General features: G+C 46.9%; 1 protein-coding gene across 1 annotated transcript in view; it reads right to left on the minus strand.

Moving 5' to 3' along the window:
- Positions 1-16,184, minus strand: part of TANGO6 (transport and golgi organization 6 homolog) — a 579,124-nt gene that overhangs the window by 69,938 nt on the left and 493,002 nt on the right. Inside the window, exon 16 of the mRNA XM_086945772.1 lies at positions 7,345-7,496. Coding sequence (XP_086801898.1) covers positions 7,345-7,496 — 152 coding nt within the window. The remainder of the gene's footprint in view (positions 1-7,344; positions 7,497-16,184) is intronic.

Consider the following 16,184-nt stretch of genomic DNA (forward strand, 5'->3'; position numbering starts at 1 on the left):
AAACTTTCTGATGGTCATATTCATAAAGTAGTAGGGAAATGCTTCGGGGTTCTGAAGACCCTTAATCGTACTCTGGACCTTCTTCCTTTAGAGGCTAGACGAACCATGACCCAAGCCCTAGTGACTTCCCGGATGGACTACGGCAATGTGCTACTTCTAGGAACTACGGAAAAGAACATCAGGAGATTGCAGGTTCTCCAAACCACGGCAGCACGACTAGTCCTCAGACTACCCAAAAGAGCAGCCTCCAAACCTACCCTGGCTGCTCTACACTGGCTACCAATAAAAAAGAGGATCTTATTCAAAGCGCTCTTAATGTGCTATAGGATCACCTCGCACAAAGCCCCTCATTATCTGACGGATCTAGCCATCACCTACAAGCCTAATAGAACACTACGCTCTAGGGGAACTGGTCTACTTAAAATCCCCCGGATAAAAAAAGCCAGAATGGGAGGCCGCTCCTTTCGTGTGTTAGCAGCCAACAAATGGAACTCTCTTCCAGTGAATATCAGGCTAGCGGACACTGAAACTAAATTTAGGAAACTATTAAAGACCTACCTGTATACCCTCTAGTTTCCAGCCTCTCGCTCACGTCTGTCTCTCTCTCCACAGCGCGGGGACACGCCGGGATGGCGTCACCATGCGCTTTACAAACCCCTTTATTATTATTATTATTAAAGAAGGACTCTAGCTGGCACCACTCTATCTCCATGTGTGCAGTAGCAGCTTCTGGCAACTTGGGTACAGGACCTGTACCATCTTGCTGCAAGAGCAGGTTCCCCATGTGCAGGAAAGACAGAGAAGAAGCTAACTACTGAGTGGCAACATATTTAGGCATCAGGGCCTCCTCGCCCAGGCTGCTGGGGAATGAGAATCAACTGTGGCCAATCTTACCACATCTTCCACAGAACATTTGACTGAGTGAAATTGGCAGGAATGCGTACAGCCGGCCTCTTAAACCTTAAGGCGTCCACCAATGAATCATTTAGCAGAAAGTGTGTGGCACAACATTGAGGACGCATACAGCTCTGGGCCACAGTGAAGAGATCTACATATGGGCGCCACAATCTGGAGGACATCATGCCAGTCACTTCAGGGTGTGGCGCTCACTTTGAATTGCACCCAACAAGAGCCGATTTACAGCATCTGCTCTCACACTGATAGAGGCTGCAGGGTGCAACACCACCCGGAAAATTCCACTTTGCTGAGACTACAGCCACAGGTGAATTGCCTCTCAATATAAAGTCCACAAACCCACACCTCCCTGTCTGTTGGTGTATTATGGGTGGTGGAGTTGTTGGACAGAATTTTAACGATGCTTCCTGAAATAGTTTAATGTGCAGGTATTATTCTGATGTGGACCAAAGACCCTGCCTGACCATGTCACCTAGACGAGTGCCCCAGCTCTGCGACTAAGTATTCGTGAACACAATAGCCTGTACCTGCAGAAGGCTCAAGGCCCAACCCACCAACCGATTGGAGGGACACATCCATCAGTGTAGATTGGGATAGTCAGACTCGATCCGTACCCAAACGAAGAGGCTTTCTTGGGATGGGCGCCACCGTTTTCTCAAGCACCACGAAGGAGCTCTCATCCACCATCTGGAGTGTGGCACCAACAAAATGCATAAGGCCTTCAAACCCAGCAAGCATTAGATATACAGTACAGTGACACAAGTGAATTCGAAACTTCGAAACCATCTGCCGAAAATCAGTAATCCTCTGAGATGGAGGAAAAGCTTTCATGAGGGTCATGTCCAGCACCGCTTTTTGGAAGGTTAGCCCCAGTGTGGGAGTAAGATGAGATTTCTGGATGTTGACCGTAAAGCCCAAATCAAGAAGGAAGGTCATAGTGGGTTGCAAGTGGCCTTTGATCAGAACCAGAGACTCAGCCTTCACTAGGCAGTGGTTCAAGCCTCGAAGTCTGTAGACTGTTCACGTCAGCACCAAAGCCGCCATAACTTCCAGCACTTCTGTGAAAATGTATGGTGCTGTTGTGAGTTAGAATGGTAGTACTATGAACTGATAATGCTGGGATCCTTTAATAAAACCCAGATAATGTCTGGGAGCAGGTAGGGCTAGACAAAGAAAATAGGTAGCAATCTAGGACATCTAGGGATGCCGCCCAATCTCTCACATTAAGGGCCAGTAGGAATATACCCAGGGACAACATCTTGAATTTATCCTACTAAATTAAAAGGTTCTAGATGTAGAGTTCCACTGTGGGCCTTAGCCCTCTGTCCTCCTTGGGATCACAGAAGTAGCTGGAGTAAAATCTCATGTCCTTTTCTTCCAGAGGCAGCACCACAATGCCCCCCTTGTTTGGTACGGAAAGAACTTCCACTTCCAAGATCGAGACATGCACTGGAACGCACGATCTGGTGAAAGGAGGGTGGTTCGGGGAAGGGACAAGAAGGGTAGAGCATGGCCATCGCAGATAAGCTGGATGACACAGTGATCTGTTGTGATAGTCTCCCAGTAGGTGAGAAAACGGGAAACCCTCCTCCCATCAGAATATGGTGGCTTAAGGTGAAGGGAGTCAGGGAGGTTTTTGAGGCAGCAGAGCCATAGATCCACCCCAGGCCACTAGCACTACAAGGGCAGCTGAGCCCTGGAATAGCCTCTACATTTTCTGTACTGCTAATGAAACCACTTCACTGGGGAAGCTAGGTCAAGTGAGGGAGCCATAGAGCTGCTTTTCTGGAGGTATTCCAGAAAGGAGTCCGCCTTCTCGCAAAATAGCAGCTCGCTAAAGAGAGGCCTGTCCTTAAGTGTAGCTTGGACATGGCCAGAAAAGCTCCGGAAGTGCATCCAAACGAGCTGGCATAGGGTGACAGCTGTGCTTATGGACTGAGCCACAGTGTCCAAACCATTGTTGACCAGATCTGTGAAAAGCTTTTTCATGTGGTATGGAAGACTGCGATTCATCAGCTTTACCGGGTCCTACAAGCTGTGGACACAATGGCCTAGAAAGCAAGTGGTGTTCGTCATGTAGAAGGAACAATTGCTAGAAGCAAAGGCTGTGTAGAGTCCAATCTTTTACACTTTCCACCTAGAGAGGCGGTGGGAAAGGTTTTCAGGTTCAACTTCAAGGATGAGGCTTGGATCACTAAACTTATTGACGAAGGATGCAATGAAAAGAACTTCTGGTCACACTGGGAGGACTGTGCAGTCTGGCTGGCTGTTGGCCGCTGACAGCAAAAAGGATTTTTCAAGGGATGTAAGAGCTTGACAACAGAAGGTGGTTTGCAAGATTTCTGTCAAACCATTAGATTTGATCTCCAAAGAAGGTAATGTTAACTGCAATGCCTCTGCTGCTTTTCTAACCACCAGATTGAGTAAAGAGACTTTGAAAGAGATCCAGAAGTGAAAGTGATATACCCTTCTAACGGACTATTGAGGACACTTGCACTTTGTAAATCAAGATGTAAACGAGCATTAGTGTTGTGAGTGCGAAAGCGGCTATCAGGCTCTAATTCATCATCTTCTGATAGAGCATAATCCATATCAGACATACCTTAGGCATCAGTCAGAGCCAACAGTACTTCCAACCAGGCAGATTTCTGGACTCTAGAAAGATGCTCCGCCAAGGGATCGTCAATAAAACATGCCTTAATCGTTTCCTTTGCTACTCTGTGAGTAAGCTTTGACAGCAGTGCTAAGGACGGCTCCAAGGGCAGGGTCTGAATCGGCATCAGAGGTTACACCCACTATTATGGGGATGACTCCCTGGAAGGCACGGACTTCTTAGGTGCCGGAGACTATGGAGACATGAAGTCAAGGGTCTGAACCACTGGACTCATCAAACCCCCAGGAGTGAGCTCACCCTTGGGAAGTGGACATATGGCACTGGAACTGTCCTAAACAAATCCAGCATTCCCCGACACAAGACTCGACCTGCCCCGGGTCAGCAGATAGGAGTCAGGAATTCTGGCTTCATCTTTTTCAGTGTCTGGATTTTCTCAGACAACGAGGGACAGTCCAGAGTCAGGGAAGGCTGTTGAGACTTCAAACAGTCCAAACAACATAACTGTTTCCTTGAGAGTATTTCTCCTTCCCATAGTGTTCTTTTGTGGGAAGATCATTTGATAGGTCAATCCCTTCCTTTGCTAGAAATAGCTTGGCTTCACTCTATTTAATGGCATTCAGATGCATCAATTGAAGCCACAGGCTGTGGAGTCACGGTCAGAGCAAGGCACCACATGCAGATCTCATGTGTGTGGGAAAGAGGGTTTCTGTTGCCCTATATGTGCACTATATTGCATGTGTGGGCATATTTACATGAGCAAATATACTCCTACAATATTTAAGTCTATTCTTAATATTCTAAGTGCCAGGGAAGCCATAGAAAATACATGGGCTGCAAACTCGAGTTCCCCTGCACCATGATGGCTTCGCTGAACCCAGGAGAGTTTGGTACCAAACAACTCTTCTTAATAAACCCACACTGATGCCATTGTTGGATTTAATAAAACTTGTAATTGGAGGGCACATCAGAAGTGCCCCCTGAAAACCTACCTACCCTGGTGTGGTCTCTGACTGGCTTTAGGCAGCCACCCACCACCAGCCATGTTTCAGGACCCCTGGGTTGAGAGTCCCTGCTCTCTGAGGCCAGAAAGAAAGCCCATCCTGGGCGGAGGTATCACACCTTCTACTCCAGGATGAGCACAGTGCTTGAGAGGGAAGCTTCATAGGCCTTGCCGCCTTTGTAATACCATCTTCTGTTGCTAGCAGCAGATGTCAGCCCCTGGTTCAAGCACCCTACTTATGGCAGCAGAACAGACGGGAAAACTAAGTGAGAAGAGGAGGTGTGCTCCCCTTCGCCAACTCCACCCCAACCCTCAGGTGTTGGAGGTGAAGTGAAGCACATTTTTCAGTGCCCCCTCTTGAAGATATTGGTGCTTATCCAATCAGGGCTAGGGCTATGCCCCCTCTCACAGGAGGGTGGCATAACAGAGGGTGCAGACACCCCAGGTAAGGAACCCATTGGTTCCTGTCACTCCCCTGTAACGCCCCTAAATCTAGTATTTAGGTGACAACACCCAGACCCTGCAATCAGATTCGCCGAAGACGTACAAAGCCCGAACGACGAAGAGCCGCACCAGCAAGAAAGAAGGACCAGTGACTGACTTGGTACTAGCCCTGCCAGCCTGTCTGATGCCTTTCACCCTTGCTACAAAAGACGACTTGTCCTGCAGGGCCAGTGATCTCTAAAACCCTGGGCGGACCGCCTGCCTTCTATAAAAATCAAGAAATTCCTGTGGACAGCGGACCTGTCCAAGAAGAAAACAACTTTAAAACCTAAGAGCTATGCCCTGAGGAACCGCAAAACCACATGCAGACCCACCTCTGCACCAGACACCCACGTCCCGAGTCCAAGTGACCCACCGGCCCTGCGAAGGTTCCGCAGTGATTCTAAGCCAGAGTCCACCATGGGCTGATCTCTGCAAGACTCTACCTCGATGCCTGCAGCTTCAATCCGAAGACTCCGCCTCACTGCAACCGGCCCGGTAATCTGTTCCCGACGCCAAAGGACACCCCAACACACCAAGCCCCTGGGCCTTGGGAAGCTTGACCAACGGTGTCCCTACGCCCCCTAGCATCAGAATTTACCTGCACAGCTGTGTGTTTTCTTCATTCAACCTCCTGGCCCGAGCCTGTAGCCTTTCACCAAAACCGATCTCCCCATTGATTTGCATTGGGTGCCCAACGCTGTGTTGACACTGCACCCAGAGGCCCCTGTACTTCTGAGGGTGTAAGTTTGGTGCTGCCTTGTGGCCCCTCCTGTGTTTACCCTAACTCTCAGAGATTGACCCTGACCCTGCTTTACTTATCTGTGAGCAGCACACCTTCAATCACCCCAGTCTCCATTGGTTAACAGCCTGAATGTAACCTCTGCATCCAGCCGCCCCTGTGCCGCTGGTGGTGCACTTGTGGTACTAATTTGAACCTTGCTTGGTGTTGACCTGAAACCTTGAAGACTGGATTTGTAAGTTGCGCACTTACCTTCAAAACCACATTCTCGTTTTCTTCCCATAGGTTACCACTGCTGAACTGAAAAATTGCCGTAAGTTTCCACTTTTTAAAATGAAAAGTATTTTTTATTTAAAAACGTACTTACCCGTTAACGTACACCTTGGGCTTAAAATAACCGGTGAAAGAAGCACATTTTTACAAAATTGGTGTGGATCTCCTTTTTGAGCTGTATGTCATTTATTTCTCACTGTGTGTATAACAAATGTCTCACAATCTGTGTTAGAGCTAAGGCTGCTCGCCCACACTACCACAAATAGAGCCCTTTGGGTTTATATTGAGCCCCATGCACTTCTGAGGGAATCACTTGACTCTTTACAAGATATAACCACTTAGTAGTATATCACAAAGTGTCAGCTTCTTACTATGTGTGTTCAATAAACATTTTCTTGCAGATCTCCAAAGGTGTTTAAACAGTGAAATCTTAGGAGACTTTGGACAGCGCTCTGGATGGTTCCTGATATACTACAATGCAAAAAACACAAATGTTGGGCGGAATGGAGAACAAATCAAATATTCACCCCCAGTCACATATTTGGGTCAAATCCATAGTGTTTTTGCTGACCACGCCACCCCCGTTTGGACCCAGTATTATGCAAATCAGTCTTGATCTTGTTCCCCATGGGAATAGTCCAACTTGAACTGCCAGGTCAAGACCTCCTTGGACTGGAAAATAAGCATCCTGGGACTGGTTTTGGGGTATCAACCTGCATCAGCCAGGCTAGCTTGAATACAGTGGTATAGTAAGCATGGGCATACCCTCCCCATTTCGGGCCACAAATAAAAAAAACACAAATTATGGATGGAATGCAGAACAAATCAAACATTCACCCCTAGACACAGATCTGAGTTAAATACATCGATTTTTTATTCACCACGCCATCCCAGTTTGGACCTGGCCTAGCAAGCCCTGGCTGGACTAGGAAGCAGAGTCAAGACTGATCTGCATTGGATGGGTCCTAACTGGGGTGGCATGGTGGGGAAAAAACAATGGATTTAACCCAGATCTCTTGACTAGGGGTGAGTGTTTAAAAAGTTTCAGCACGCCATCCATCATTTTGTTTTGTTTGCTGATATCCTACAATGGCATTATATTCGGCAAATAAAGTAGTGGCGGCCGAGGAGCACTATTGCTGGGGAAAAGGTTTCAGATCCAAACTGACACCTGGAGGGTATTCAGAAGGTGAAGAATCTGCGGTTTCCTAATGACATTTTGTTTCCCTTCTCTACAAGATCCCATGGCCAGCCAATATAAAACCCCTTTTTGGTCACACAGTCATTCAGAAACTTAGATATGCTTTATACACTTACCTCATGAACCACTGAGCCTAGTGCAAAATGAAGTCTCTGGCAGACCTCTCCAAGGTTAGAGAGACTGCTGGCTCGGAGAGTACTGTCTGGGTCCCGGGCTCCCCTTAAGAAGGCATGGATCAAAGGGTCTCGGAAGTGAGAGACCATATCACCTGTGGATGACAAGAAGTGATGCAACAGTCAGAAAAGAGAAGTGGTTTATCAGAGAGAAAGCAAGACACATGACACACAAAATCTTTGTGATGCTTTTAAATGGAAACCAGAACATCTACAACCACATCAGCAAAGCATGAAACAGACTTCAATAGACACTATACTTTCTGTACGAGATTTTGCGCAGCACCCTAGCGCTATACAGTTCTTAAACAATTTCACACAGCACCCTAGCGCTATACGGTTCTTAAACAATCTGCACTCTTTACATTACAACACCTTTCCATTCCTTGCCCACGCTCAATACCTTTTGCAAACATGAATGCATGTAGCCACAAAAATACAAAAGCCCATAATACATTCTTGAACGTATTTTTTCATTATTCTTCTTTCCCTTGAGGGCACCTTTAAAAAAGAATATAGAAATCTATCTCCCAGCGAGTGTACGCTTGTATATTCTTTGATTAGTTTTTTTCTCTTAGATTCTCGGGGGTTACTTGGAGAGCCCCATGCTGGTTTGGGGAGCCACAATAAAGTATTATTTGCAATGTAACACCATCTTCAACCTCCTTACAGTTTTTATAGTATTGTAGATGATAGGTGGTCATATTACTTAAGTCAATGACTCTTATAGGGAGGAAGAGAGACTGAATTATTCCATCAGAGTTTACACTTTCGACTGAGACCCTCATTACGATTGGCCCGAAAATAGGCCAGCATTTCCCTTCTCCTGGAGTTACCAATAGCTTCAAGGGCGAAGTAGAATAAATTATTTACCTTTGGTAATATTTTTCTGGTAGAGACTATCTAACTGCAGATTCCACACCTGGTGATATTCTACAGATTGGATTTGGAAACTTTAGTAGCAATACCCTTGAGCCTCGGTAGGCGGCATAAGGCAGCTCTGTGTCGGATCCGTACCACCAAAGATGTGACGTTGGGCCCTTATAAGTATGTGCCACCTCCGCGCTGACATCAGTTTCTTTCTGATCTCCAGCGATGGACAAAGAGCCAGAGAAATCAGAATATCGTAGTGTACATACTTTATAGACTGGAACCTTAATAATGGACTATCTGAGTCCATTCCACATAATGGGGATGAGGGTGGATCGATGAGGAATCTGCAGTTAGAGTCTCTAACAGAAAAGGCGCTACCAAAGGTAAGTAACTCATTCTTCTGCTAGAGACTCCTAACTGCAGATTCCTCACCTTGTGAATAGATAGCAAAGCAGTACCTCCTGAAGTGGTGAGTCTCTGGAAAGGATCGAACTACAAAATACTGCAGGACAGATCGGGCATAGTGCCCCGCCGGCAAAATATGGCTGTCTATGAAGTAATGCTTGGTGAACATGTGTAGTGACGCCAATGTAGCCACCTGGCAAATGTCCGTGGTTGACACACCGTGTCGCAGCACAGCAGTAATAGCCTTTGCTCTCCTGGAATGAGCATGCAAGCCTCATAGGGGCTGCAATCTTGGTTAGCCCATAGCAAACCTTGATGCAACACACAATCGAGAGATCGTTCTCTTTTGCACCCTTTTGCCTTTTTTGCTCTAGAGAAACCAATGAACAGCTGCTTATTCTGTCAGTAATCTCTAGTCTGATGTAAAAACCAAGGACCCTCTTTGGATCAAGTCGGTGAAGCTATTTCTCCTCCTTAGAAGGTTGAGGTGGAGCACGGAAAGTGGGCAAGGTAATGGATAACAACCACTCGCCCACGGCTCTCATCACCAACACCATCCCCAATCAATCTCTATCCACCCTCCTACAAGTCAAAGAAGAACTCCACACCATCAAAGAACTTCTTTACACACACCCCAGACATCCCCGACCTACCACCGCCACTTCCTTACCCAACAAACCCCCCCACCATCCCCAGAGACCCTCGCTTTCAACTCTCCCCGCATTGGCCCACTATCCCCGCTCGCAATCACACCCTCCGCCCCCGTCGACCCCCCTCAACTCCCTGTCGGACCACGACTTACGCACCCTCCTTCGCTCCTTTGGCCCAGGTCCTGTAAAACACACATCCATCACCCACCTCCCCATACCCACAATTCTCACTAATCTCCTTAGGCCCACAACTCTAAGCAACAGAAGCTCCGTCCCCAACAATCTCAGAAAAGTCCCCCTCTCTCTAGAACACTCGACCACACTTCTCACCCCCAGACTCAAATGCATCCTACTCAATTGCAGATCGGCCCAGAGACACTCCTCTGACATCGCAGATCTCGTCACAACAATGGATTTTGACCTAGCCATCCTGACTGAAACGTGGCTAACTGAAGCTTCTACATCTATAATGGACATACTAGGCCCCCCCAATTACCACATCATTAGACACGACAGGTCCAGCAAGACGGGCGGGGGAATCGCTTGCATTTTTAGGAGCAACCTCTCTGTGACTAAAGTCGCCTCCCCCTCCCTCACTTCCTGTGAACTCTTTTGCCTCGATATCTCCAGTGAGGGCAAACCTGTATGTGCTTCACATCTCATCTACCATCCGCCTGGGGACAACCTCACCTTCACCCAACAACTCATGGACACGATCACATCCAACGCCGGTCGGCAGATCACTCAAATCTACCTGGGTGACTTTAATCTCCACTGGAACGAGCAGAAAGACGCAGTGGTGAATAGTCTCAAAACTTTCCTTAATGCGCTCGACCTCACCCAAATATGCAACAGCCCAACACATGACAAAGGCTCGATACTCGATCTCATCATCGCCAAAGAGGACACTACACAACTGGGATCGATCCAACCCTGTGACTGGTCAGACCACCACATTATCACCTTCTTTATTAACGAAAAAGTTAAACCTAACCCGGCTCAACCCACCAAATCCAACATCTGGAAAAGGGACATGAAGAATCTTAACCCCAACTCCCTGCCTTCCCACACCCGCAGTCTCCTCCTTCCCCCCTTGGGCGCCTCTGACGTTCAATCACTGACCGACCTCTACCTCGACTCTATGAACTCAATAATCAACGAAGCCGCCCCACTGCAACTGAAGAGAGTCTCCACCAAGAAATCGAACCCCTGGTATGACGGCAGACTCAATGAAGACAGGCGTGCTATGCGAATGGCAGAGCGCACCTGGAGATCTGACCCCTCATCACTGCATCTCATAACACTTAAGAACAAGAGAAATGCCTACTTTAGGAAAAGCAAGCGCGCGAAATCCGACTTCTTTAGCCTCCAGCTGGAACAAGCAAAAAACCGACCAAGAAAACTGTTCGAACTAGTCAAAACTCAATCCAAGGCGCAACACCTACAATCAAGCAGCACAACGAGCGACATCCCACACTGCGAAGACTTTTCTGCCTTCTTTAAGCTAAAGACCGACAGCATAAGAAGCGACCTCATTGATGTAAACCAATACCCAAGCCACATCAGAATGTCTAACGCTCAACCTAAAAACAACGCATCTTGGATGTCCTTCGACACCTACTCTGAAGAAGCAATACACAAACTGCTCGGCACCTTGAAGCCCTCTAATCACCTCACAGACCCCCTACCTGCTAATGCTGTAAAAGACTTCATCCCCCTGCTCCTCCCACTCTGGACTAAAATCATTAACAGCTCCCTTCAACAAGGTCTCATCCCAGACTCCCTCAAGGTGGGGCAAGTCACGCCTATACTCAAGAAACCTACAGCTGACCCGTCTGAACTAAACAATTACCGCCTTATCACCAATATCCCCACTTTGGCCAAACTGCTGGAGAAATGTGTACAACTCCAACTAACAAAACACATTGACCAGTTTGACCTCCTCAACCCTCATCAATCAGGCTTCCGAGCGAAACATAGCACGGAAACGGCTATGACGCACATAATTGATGACGCTCTCCAAATCCTCAATCGCAATGATTCCTGCCTCCTCATCCTTCTTGATCTCTCCTCAGCATTTGACACGGTCAAACATGAGAACCTACTGGAGCTGCTAAACACTAGAATGGGTTTATCCGGGACTGTTCTCAAAAGGTTCACTTCCTTCCTACATAACCGGTCTCAAAAGTTCAAGATCAACAATGTGCTGTCCTCACCGGTGCCAGTAGATCTAGGCGTCCCACAAGGATCTTCCCTCTCCCCCACATTGTTCAACCTCGTCATGGAACCACTCGCCACCTTGCTCCAAGCATCCAATGTATACTTCCATATGTACGCCGATGACACTCAACTGTACCTAAAACTACAATCCCCGGAAGACATCAAACTTCTGAACTCCACACTTAGAAACACCCAATCGTGGTTGGCCGATAATCACCTCAAATTAAATGCTCTGAAAACTGAATTCCTTTTGATCTCACCTCCTGCCAAAATTACCACCACCCAAACCTGGCTCAATCACCTAACAGCACTCAATGTCCAACCCACCATCGTGGAGTCTGCGAAATCCTTCGGCATCACACTTGACGCCAAGCTCAACATGCAACAGCACATAGGCAAAGCAACGAAAGGAGCTAACTTCCAAATCAACACATTGAGGAAACTTAAACCCTTCCTCCCAGCCAAGGACTTCCAAACTGCTGTACAAGCCCTAGTCATCCCCCGCATAGACTATGGAATTGTGGCCCTCAGCGGACTCCCTCTATCAACAACCGCACCCCTAAGAGCCTCCTTGAACGCTGCCGCGAGACTCATCACTGGCTCAAGAAAACACTCGCATATATCCCCTGACTTAAAATCCCTGAAATGGCTGCCTTTTGAAGCCAGAATACAGTTGAAAATTGCCGTTATGACACACTCGGTCTTACACCACAAAGCACCCAACTACCTCACTCAAAAGTTGACTATATCAGGAGGCGCGAGATCCAATAGAAGCTCAAAAAAGTCTACTCCTGAAACCTCGTAGATTCCGGAAGGAAAAAACAAACAAACGCTCCTTCTCAGGAATGGCATCCAGGATTTGGAATGCACTCCCTCCGGAAACCAGACTTATCTCCTCCACTGCATTCTTCAAGAAAGAGGTGAAAGCCATACTTATGGCCAAGTTCACCTGAACTTTGTTGTTGCTGGATCAGAGACTTTGCACCGCCTATATCATTGGATGCCTGATTGCCTATTGGTTTTATGTTTTTACATGATTGAGATCCTATTATGCTACCGCTTACTACCGACTACTATATTGTACCCACTAGTTTGTTGAATCACCCTTCCGATGCCCTTACCCCTTGCTCTCTTCAACTCTAAGAAAGTGGTATAAGCCATCCCTATAGCCAAAGTTCACCTGAACTCTACTATAGTTGGACCAAAGACTTTGCGCCGTCTTATACTACTGGTTACTTGATTGTTTATTGGTATGCTTATTGGTATTTTATTGGTTTTTTATCTGTACACGACCTTTTATTGGTATTTTATCCGTACATTACTGCTTTCTTATTATGTTATTATGTTGCTGACTATTATATTGTACCTAATAGTCTGTTTAGTCACCCTCCTGTTGCCCCTACCCCCTGTTTTTGTTAAGCGCTCTGATATCTGCAAAGATCTTGTTCGCGCTATATAAAACTTTGAATAAATAAATAAATAAATATATGGGAGGGCGTGACTACCTCAATCAGAAATGATGTTTTTTGCCCAAAGAACATTTAGAATGGGAAGAATTATGTGTATGGTTGTAGGACATACAAAGCTTGCAGTTCCCATTACTCACCTGGCACTGGTTTATTGTGAAAAGGAACACGGTCTTGATAGCCAAAAGCCGCAAAGGACAACTGAGCATAGGTTTGAATAGAGTGCACATTAGATAAGTGAGATCCAAATTAAGATCCCACTGCGGCAACAAAAAAGGTGTTGGTGGGAACATGTAGGCGAGCCCCTTCAGAAAATGCATCACAACAGGTGACTTGAAGAGTGATGACTGATCCAGTAAACGTAGGAAGGCTGAAATGTAACAATCAACTGTTACCACAGCAAGGCCTTGCTGAAATAAAGATAGACACAATAAGAGAACATCTGATAACTGTGCATTCAGAGGTTATATATGCTGGAAGGAGCACCAGACAAAAATCTCTCCTGAGTAATTGTATTTGGTAGATTGACGTCTGGCTGACAGGAAAACACCAATAACTTTGGGAGGAAGGTCAAAAGCTATCAACTGTTGCAGTTTAATCTCCGTATGTGGAGGTGTGAGACTGCAGGACAGGAATGTAAAAATAAGTGTCCTCCAAATCCACTACTAACATAGAGTCACCTGGATGCAGGGCAGATATAACTTGGGGCAGAGTGAGGACCTTGAACTTGTCCTTTTTATGGAAGAAGTTCAGAGGGCGAAGATCTAAAATAGAACAAAGTCCTTCATCCTTTGTTGGTACCAGAAAGTAGCGGGAGTAACAACCAGTCCAGATGTGTGATGGCGGCACCCTCTCTATGGCTCCCTTGCCGAAGAGAGCTTGGACTTCCTTCTGTAGGCTGGACAAGTCTGCTTCGGAAGTCATTGCTGTATATTTAGAGGGGTGAATAGGAAGAGCAGGAGTAAACCATCCTGGACGACTTGCGAGCATTCATCTATCCAATGAGATATTCTGCCACCAGTGGAGGTAATGCCTTATCCTGCCTCTAAGTGGTTGACAATAAGCAGGCAACTGCAAATGAAAGGGGTTTTGCAGTTGTGGGGATGCGAGAGAATTGGGTAGGGTGTTGCCAGAGAACCTGGACACGGTCAGCTTGATGTGAAGGTAGGTTTTGGTTTTGCCTTTGTTGTATGCCTCTTCCAAATTCTTGAAAAGGACTATAATGTTGGGAAAACTGCCATATAGGTGCTAAAAGGCCGAGGGAGAGTGCTGTAGATTATTCTCTTTAAAGCACGCCAGGGCTAAGTCTGCCTAGTCTCCGAAGTTATGGGTGCCATCAAGTGGCAAGTCCAAGAGAGATGCCTGAAGAAGCCCATGGATCTGACCCATGCTTGGCTGCGAAGCACCATGTAGGTACCAACTGCCCTAGCCAAGCAGTTGGTAGTGTCCAGGCTAGACCTTATGCTGTATTTCACAGTGTCTTGGCCATCTTGTAAGATCTGCTGTATGATTGGTTCAGAGTTCATCAGGGACCACGGGCAAGATGTCACTCATCATTTCTCACAAAGTGTGCAAGTAACATCCTAGAAGGCAACTTGAGTTAGCGGATCAGAGGGGGAGGCTGGCAAACAAGAACATTCTTTTCACAAAGTTCTCCATGGGTTTGGATTCTTTGTCCAGAGATATAGTTGGAAACAATTAGTGTTCAACTTGCTAGTGGAAGCGTGTATCACCAGACGCTCTCATGTGGGATACGGGAGGAGCAATGATGGATCCCCCAGAGCTGATCTATGTCACCTGGCAATCTGCCCATTGACATGGTGGCAAGATCCTGGTATTGTCCAAGTGCCCAGTAAAGGGTCTCTGTGGGCTTCGTTAAAGTGGAGGAGCAGCTCTGAGAATGTTTGTCCCGGTTGCAGGACCTCTGTGAGGACATTCTTTTTAACCTCTGCTGAAGATAGCAAGAGGTCGAGGATGCCTGCTGCCGCCTGATCACTAAAACAAAGCATGCTGATTACTCTAAGGAGGGACCAGGTGGAGAGACGAGGCCAGTGTCGGGTGATGCGACCAGACCATTGGCTTCTTTTAGGTCAAAAAGTAACTTCTCATCATATAATTGTGACTCATCATCTCCATCATCATTGTGTAGTTCAGGGTCTGAAAAACAGGTAGAGTGTCTTCAGAATCTGATCAGGCTGAAATGGGCATGTCTTTTGGCTGAGGTCGCTGATGATTCGCTTCAGAGTCCAACATGCCTATAGGTTTTTTCTCTGGTGTCATTGGTGCAGGCATCGACTCATGAGGGGACCTGTACGGGTCTCAGAGAGTGAAGAGTCTGAGCAGGCATCAGCCCTGGAGTTGGAGCAGGCCCTCGAGCAAGGGTGAGGGGCACAATCGGCTTTGGGGAAGGATCTGTCAGCAGTAATCAGGCTGGAGGCCTCTTCGGGTATGGAGGTGCACCACAAGTATATAGAAGGGTACCAAAAATCCCCAACATGGTCTCTTTGTAGGCTTGGGTCTGTTGAGGCATCGTAGACAGCCCTGGAAATTTGAGCTGAATTGGGACAAATTGAGGGATCTGTTAATTGTGGGAGAATGGGACATAGACCGCGAGCTACCCTGATGGAAGCATGACTTTTCTGGAGGAGAGTGGCTAGAAGAAGATAAGTTGTGCTTTAACTTTGCATGCTTCTTTTTGGACTTTGACTTACCTGATGGTATAAAGTGGGATGACTATCTTTCTTGGGAGCGGCCTCAGGAGCAGGAAGCATCTGCGTCTTGGAGGTTGACCTAGATCAGGACTTATACGCTTTCCTGATGTGCTAAGTGACAGAGAGTTTAGCTTCATAGTCTTAAAGAGCCTTCCGAGTTATCTGAACGCAGTTATAGCTCAATTTCGAGTCCTGAAAGGAGTCAAGGCACCAGAGATAGACCTTTCGGAGGTCCCTCGGCAATGTTTAAATCTTATAGTTTTGGGGCTTACATATCTCCTGCACAATGGAAAAAAGGAACTGATATTGGAGTGCACAGGTGGCAGTTATGTGTGGCTCTGATATCACCTCCTGGAAAAGGATGGACCAGACGTGAAGCCACACAACGCCACCTAGAGCGTGTGAAGACATTTCTGAGAAAAATCTCCAGATTCAGTCTCGCACCTGGAGGTATTCAC

This window comes from Lissotriton vulgaris, chromosome 12 (genome assembly GCF_964263255.1).
Source record: "Lissotriton vulgaris chromosome 12, aLisVul1.2, whole genome shotgun sequence".
Lineage (NCBI taxonomy): Eukaryota > Metazoa > Chordata > Amphibia > Caudata > Salamandridae > Lissotriton > Lissotriton vulgaris.